The following is a 7,799-nucleotide window of genomic DNA, read 5'->3' as shown; positions in this document are numbered from 1 at the left end:
TTATTATACAGTTTTACAGCTTGGCTACATCGTTTAGATTAGTTTTATTTTGTTTCCTATTTCATCATATATCTATATAATAATAACAAACAATTTAATTAAGATAATCCTCCGTCACCTAAATAAACATATACTAATCAATGATCAAAATACTTTGAACAGCTGAATGAAGGATTAAACTTTCTTCCAAAGTAATGGGATTATTGGGAGAATGAGTATAACACATGTGGATATGTTGCCTTGCATGTCCCCACCATTTTTACTCATGAAATAAACACTAGAGATTTTTGGTGTAGCTCATAGACCAAAATAATAATTGGAGTCTTTATATTATTTAGGGATTCTTCGAGTGCTCTCATGTTGGCTAGATGTAAAAAAAAAAATTAAAAAAAAAGTTTTTTAAAGAACGCGTCTTCATTTTCATTGACCATGTACAGATGGGACTTTACTAACAGGAATTGCACTATCACAGCTGTCCAACGTTCACTTTCTGCAGAACTGTCCGGCAACGCAGGTACACCAATGCTCAGAAGTATGAAAAGGCCCACCCAAACATAGGTCAGGCCGGGGCAAATGGGGCAGGGGGCTAGGGGGCTACAGTCCACGAGAATAATAATGAAAATGAGATGACAAGATGGGTTTTTATTTGGGGGTGAAGTATGCGTGAAGTATTTATCATACGGTCGTCATTTTCCAGTCTGATAGTTCTTCTCGTAATAAACACCACGGCTCTCATATTATGTTCTATTTTGTGAATCTAGGGCGATTTGAAGCTAAATCTACACCATTTAGACTGACACCAACAATCTGAAAGAGGGTTTATACCAAAGAGATTCGATCATACACATTGTACCTAGTCTATGGCTCTCTCTCTCTCTCAAAGTCTGGAATTCCTTCCTCGTCATTCATTGATTATCTCTCCTTCTCTTTCTCAAGCACACTTACAGCGTATACACACGCACACTTATACCCACCCACACACACATACTCTCTCTCTCTCCCTACCATCTCTCTTTCTGACTCTCTCTCCCTCTCTCTCTCTCTCTCTCTCTCTCTCTGTCCACTCCCCCTCTCTTTCGATCTCTTTCTTTCTTTCTCTCACTCACTCTCACTCTCCCGCTCTCCATTCCCCTTCCATAAAGCTTTACCAATGTTAATGTGTTCCTTTTTCATGTTTCTTTTCCATGTCGTCAACAACATCGATACCATTCTTGTGGACTAATACAGGCTTTGCGTCGACACAACCAACGTCATGCTTGCTCCTCCCTCGGCTTCTGTGACAATGAAACCTACAAGCTGGACACAGTACTTACAAATCCGAGCTACCTTCGGAATATATACGTCTCCGAAAGATACCGAACCCTCCTCTGTCTCATTCCGAAAGCAAGCAGCAACAACTGGGTGAAAACTCTCATGACACTAGAGGGCGCGATTAACTCGACGAATGAAATGCCGCCGAAAGAGATATCAAAGGCAGCCAAGAAGCATCTCAGCGTGCTAGGCCAGTATAGCTCTGGCAAGAGGCTTGATATAATACGGAATTACACGTCGGTGATCTTCGTGCGCAATCCGTATTCCCGTCTTCTGTCCGCTTTCCGTGACAGACTGGAGACCTACCCCAATCGGAATCCGACACATCGTAACCAGCATAACAAAATTATCTATATGACGTTCGGGAGCCACTCTCCCGCAGAGATGCCGGATCGGTCGATGCCAAGCGAGAAATACAACGTCACTTTCAAAGAATTCGTGTACTATTACCTGAGTGGAAAAACGGACGTGCACTGGCGAGAACAATACAAAGTATGCCCACCATGTTTAGATTACGATTATATCGGCAAAATCGAAACGTACGCAGACGATTTTAAGCAAATCGTTCAGATATTTGATGCCACTTCTAAAGTGCCACTTGTGAAAGCGCCACATGCGACAAATAGTTCTGAGGATGGCGTCTTGCGGAGGTATTATGGTACGCTGTCGGATCTTCAAATGGAGAAGCTTGAAAAGCTGTTGAGTTCGGATATGAAATTGTTCGGTTATTCGATTCCTCGAGTAATTCAGAGAAATTAATTTCAAGCCTCGTTCACATAATATAACGCGGCAAGTAATTTTAACCACGTTAATGATAATGTTAAGTGTAATACCAAGGATTTAAGTCCTAATTAGAAATGCACTTCACGGAGGAACTCCGAGTAGCCTTTGACTGTACGGACTGGGATCTATTGTTCAACTCAGCGAGCTCACTAGACGAAGCCACTGATGCTATCACAAGTTATGTCAAGTTTTGTGTCGACACGATTATACCCCGTAAAATGTTTAAAATGTTTCCCAACAATAAGCCATGGGTTACAAAGGAACTGCGGGACATGCTGAAGATAAAGAATGGTGCACTCATCAACGGTAACAAGACGCGTGTCAAAGAGGTACAAAGGGAAATTAAACGCTTAGTTGACTCTTGCAAAATGTCTTATAAAAACAAGCTCGAAAATAATTTTCGAAATAACAAACCTGCTGCTGCCTGGAAAACGATGGAGGTGATTACTGGGTATAAACAAAAGCCCAAGACTCTGGGATTTGACATAACACAGGACTTTGTAGATGAACTGAATGACTTCTATTGTAGATATGATAAAAAGTTTAAAGTTGAAAATGACGTAATTACACTAAGACTAAGGCAAATGTTAAGTGAATCTGAAAATGTAATTTGTATCTCTGAACATGATGTTAGGCGATGTTTTGGGGCACTTCAAACCAATAAAGCCCCGGGGCCTGACGGTATCTGTAACAAAGTACTCAAGCTTTGTAGGGATCAGTTAACCGGGGTATTTAATGAACTTTTCAACCAATCACTGGAAAGGGGATACATCCCGACTCTTTGGAAAACATCCCTAATAAGACCAATTCCTAAAGGGAAGAAAGTGAAGGAGCTTAATGATCTTCGACCCATTTCACTCACTTGTAGTGTCATGAAATGTTTCGAAAAGATCATGATGAAGTACCTTCTTGAATACACTTCCCCTACATTGACCCCATGCAGTTTGCATACAGATGTAAGAGAGGAGTTGATGATGCAGTATTCACATACCTACATAAGGTATATGCCCATTTAGACAAGGCTAAGACCTACGTAAGATCCACTTTCGTGGATTTTTCTAGTGCTTTCAACACTATTTTCCCCCACCTTCTGATAAACAAACTCATTGATATGGAACTCCCACCCCAGTTAAGTCTGTGGATACAGAGTTTCTTAAGTGACAGACCACAGAGAGTGATCTTAGGAAACGCTTTATCCTGTCCAAGAATTGTGAATACAGGGGCGCCCCAGGGCTGTGTCATCTCCCCTGTGCTCTTCTCCCTCTACACAAGTGACTGTCTATGTAATGTAGGAGAGTGCAGCATCATCAACTATGCGGATGATACTGTTATCACAGATTATCTTTCTGAAGATGTAGACCCATACGTTAAGGTTATAGATGAGTTTGTTAAATGGTGCAATGACCATTCCCTAATACTAAACGTAACTAAAACAAAAGAGATCATAATTGATTTTCGTCGAAACCCCTGCGATCATACTCAGATTTTGATAAATGATTCTCCTGTAGAACAAGTTAAAGAGTACAGGTATTTAGGTACTACTATCTCAAAGTCACTTGATTGGACTAAGAACATTGTAGACATCCAAAAGAAAGCCAACCAGAGACTATACTTTATTAGGGTAATGAAAAACTTAAGAGTAGATAGTAAGTTGATAGAACTGTTCTTTAAGTCCCTAATTCAGAGTGTCCTAACCTTCAACCTAATTTGCTATTATGCAAACGCTAAAAGTGTTGCCAAGAAACTACTCGAACGTCCTAGAAAGGCAGCAAAACGTATCACAGGAGCCGATCTAACATCCATAGAAGATCTGTATCAGAAAAATGCCCTCTCTAAAGTAAAACAAATAATGCATGACCCCTTGCACCCACTGAATGAGCATTTCAATTATAACAGATCTGGAATACGCCTGTGCACACCACGAACTCAACGTGCACGTTTCCGAAGATCCTTTATCCCCGACTCTATTCATCTTTTTAATTCCAAGGCAAAACGTGTTTGATTACTATGAACCTACCATGTCAATGTATTAATATAAATGTAATATAATATAAATTTCAAATATATGCCATGAATATTGCATCCAACTATCAATTACCGTTTGAGCCAGTAACTACAATCTATGTGTCATCAATAAACTTATCAATAAAAACGATGCCGGTAATAATTATACTACTCAAAATGGTAATCGATAATAATAATAATATTAATAATAATAATAATAATAATAATAATAATAATAATAATAATAATAATAATAATAATAATGATCTAAATGACAATAATAATAATTTATTTATTTATTATCATTTTAAGATTTACTATGGAATAATCATTGATATTAAATAATTTAGCTTCATATTTTGTAAAATGGAATCTGATATTAACTCTTTAACCACCATATATACCGTGGCTTACATATATATTACCTCATCTATTGTATGTTTATCATATGTGTATGTTTATCACTGCCATGTAATATTTCATTTATATATCTGTATCGCAATACTCGGTAACCAGTGGAAAGCAAATTTCCTTAAAAGGACAATAAATTATTATACTTATGACACAGCTATAGAGCTCAGTCATCAGCGCAGGATCTTTGTGGCACGCTGTTGCCAGTCATTCAAACGTATTTGTTTTCAGTAGTTCACCGCGGCATATCTGAATAAGCTGTCAGCAATGATACCTTCCAATAAAAGTATTAGTACACAGATAATACATGATGTATTAATCCAATATAAAAAAAAATCGATATACACTGTCGCTCATATAGGTGGAATATTTTTGTTTTACCCCAATTTACGGAATTATTTAAAAATAATAGATCTAGATAATAGTATACATTCTCAGATTTCATTGAATAATAATTTGACGATGTGTGTTTTGCGTGACTGCTAAGGCATGTGTATGCTACTATGATTATCGAATAGGGGACCTACGCCCTTAAGTCATAAATGACAGTAATGAGGATTAATGCCCCACAAAAGGGCCCTAATATAGCCCATCGACATGATTTTGATCCTGGGGCCTCACAGTTACGAGGCCATTGCTCTGTCACCGAACCATGACTGTACGCAGCGGGGGCTAGGATAGGGGGCAGTTTCCATAAATAATATAAAAAAAACACAGAAAATGCAATAATTTTTCAATGATTTATTGCATTTTACCCCGGTCCCCAACATAAAAATTTATTACATTTTCTCTGTTTTTTTTTTATTTATGGAAACTGCCCCCTACCTTAGCCCCCGCTGCGTACAGTCATGGTTCAGTGACAAAGCAATGGCCTCGTAACTGTGAGGCCCCAGGATCAAAACCGTATCGATGTGCTATATTAGTGCCCTTTTGTGGGGCATTAGTCCTCATTACTGTCATTTATGACTTAAGGGCGTAGGTCCCCTATTTGATAAGCATAGTAGCATACACATGCCTTAGCAGTCACGCAAAACACACATCGTCAAATTATTATTCAATAAAATCTGAGAATGTATACTATTATCTAGATCTATTATTTTTAAATTATTTTTAAAATAATTCCGTAAATTGGGGTAAAACAAAAATATTCCATCTATATGAGCGACAGTGTATTAAAAAAATTGTAAAGCAAATTGAATAATGGTATAAGAGACATTATAAATGCTATGCTATTTGACCTGTTATGTTGTGTCGTAGATGCCCATGACCAATGATTAGATAAGGAAATCTAGATCAAGCGGAAATATATATGTTTGCCAAACTTTGTCGAAATTGTATTGTCGAAAAAGTTCATGTCAATATCACGAATACAGCAATAAATGTTTTGGATTTTTTAAATTTCATAATTATGGCTAATAGATCGCTGTCATAGATGTTCTTCTTTCCAAAAGTAAGTGATCCAACTCCCGGGTACGATCTCAAAGTGGGCTTTAGTTGCTCCGAGCTTCTTTCGTCAACTTAAAGGGTATGTTTTAATGGTGATGATTACCGTTGCGATGTCGTTTTTGTGAAAGGTTTAGGTTTGGGATCAGGTATAGTGATGGGTCTACGATTGAAGCTAGAAATTTGGGCTGACTTCGATCCATCAGATCTCCGCGTCGGATTTGGTCGTTAGGTTCACTTTCGTTAAAACATGCTCCAATATTCACGAAAGGTCGGGTAAACTGAGAGCAAATAAACAAGAAATTCCATAAGATGACCCTTCAGATGTCTTTCTCAATGTACATTTGTGAAAACATGCCCATTATTAATTGAATTTGATCTAAATTGTTAATTTTATTTTAATCAGTTTTATGAATTGAATGTGATCGGGATTTGAATTGGAAATAAACTGAATTATGAACTGAATTGGTCTGAATCATAAATTGAATGTAATCTCAATTGTGAATTTAATTTAATCCAAATTATGAATTGAATTTAACTACTTAGTCTGAATTATGAATCGAATTTTAGTCTGCATGTTGAACTATCGCATTTTGTGTTACCTATGTTCAAGTCAAATGTTCTATTCTGTATCCATTTGTATCTTATTGATGTTTATAATCTGTAATCGTGTACGGACATGCAAACGAAACAAATTTCGAATCATTAGACAACAAAATTTGAATTTGAATTTGAATATTGAATATACAATCAGACAATGACGAAGAACCGATCACTCGCCTTTTTTTTAACGAAATCATGTGATCATTTATCTCGTATCAAAATGTGTCGGGTAGAGACGTAATTTTGTTTAGATTTGATGTAGGTTTTTCACAAATTATCCGGTAAACTGGACCCGACCCTTCGGCAATAAGGACTTGATTATTCACAAAAGTTTGTTTGACCCGAAGACGCGAAAACCCGATGGAGCGAAGTAAGCCAGAAATTCGATTAGTGTTGGATATCGACCTCCGAGCAAAAAATATCGCTGGCTAGCGGGATGTTCCCAAATATGTGTTTCCCAATGTGCTTATATTCATCAGGGCAAAAATGTAAAACAGGCGTTCAACTGAATTGTGTATCCTCTATAGATATGTTTGAATAATGAATAAATAAATCCGAGATTCTTTGTCGATTTCACCTTTTGAAATATTTCATTCGTAATTTGGCCATTTTGTTTGGGGCGGTGATTTTTCCGCACTTACACGACTACCTCCGGTTTGTTTTTCTGCATTCAATGACAACAGCTTGTATTCGATAATTACATTGCCTGTAACTACTATTTCTGGCACCCTGAAGCCACATACAACCTGAAAACAAATATTAAACAATATTAAATTCGAATACATTTCATTCTTTTCACATTCAATAAAAATAACAAAAAGAAAACATGAATTACAGTGAAAATGTGAGGGGAGAAAAGGTACAGTACAATGCTACAATAAACAAAAATATTAAATTATAGGGGGCGGAAAAGAAAGGCCTGAGATGTATTAAAGATTATCCGAAATATAGAAATGATTATGTTGTTCGAATATGTTTTAAATATTTAATAAATGACTACATTACCTCTGTCCATGCCCAAGCAATACGAAGTTCGTAATCATCTAGCAATCCCTGGTATTCATTGACGTGTTCGACAGCAATGAGCACCGTACATACGAGCTGGTCATTGAACTCGTCCGTGATCGGAAGAAATCCTGCGATGTACAGAGGGGTTTTCACTTTGGTAGTCGTTGTCGTCGTCGAAGACCTATTGAGGCCTGATCGTGTTTCGTTGACGGACCAACGAGCGGCGTCGGGCCAGA

At 37.4% G+C, this 7,799-nt stretch overlaps 1 protein-coding gene across 1 annotated transcript; it reads left to right on the top strand.

Moving 5' to 3' along the window:
* The first annotated feature begins 357 nt into the window (after positions 1–357).
* LOC115929101 (carbohydrate sulfotransferase 8-like) lies at positions 358–6,184 on the top strand. Its single transcript, XM_030997284.1, has 4 exons — positions 358–370; positions 438–514; positions 1,228–1,639; positions 6,084–6,184. The coding sequence occupies exons 1-4, from the start codon at positions 358–360 to the stop codon at positions 6,182–6,184; spliced, it is 603 nt and encodes a 200-aa protein (XP_030853144.1).
* The last annotated feature ends 1,615 nt before the right edge of the window (positions 6,185–7,799 follow it).

Source organism: Strongylocentrotus purpuratus, unplaced genomic scaffold (assembly GCF_000002235.5).
Source record: "Strongylocentrotus purpuratus isolate Spur 01 unplaced genomic scaffold, Spur_5.0 spur5_scaffold_4, whole genome shotgun sequence".
NCBI classification, from domain to species: domain Eukaryota; kingdom Metazoa; phylum Echinodermata; class Echinoidea; order Camarodonta; family Strongylocentrotidae; genus Strongylocentrotus; species Strongylocentrotus purpuratus.
This window is presented reverse-complemented; position numbering and strand designations above follow the sequence as displayed.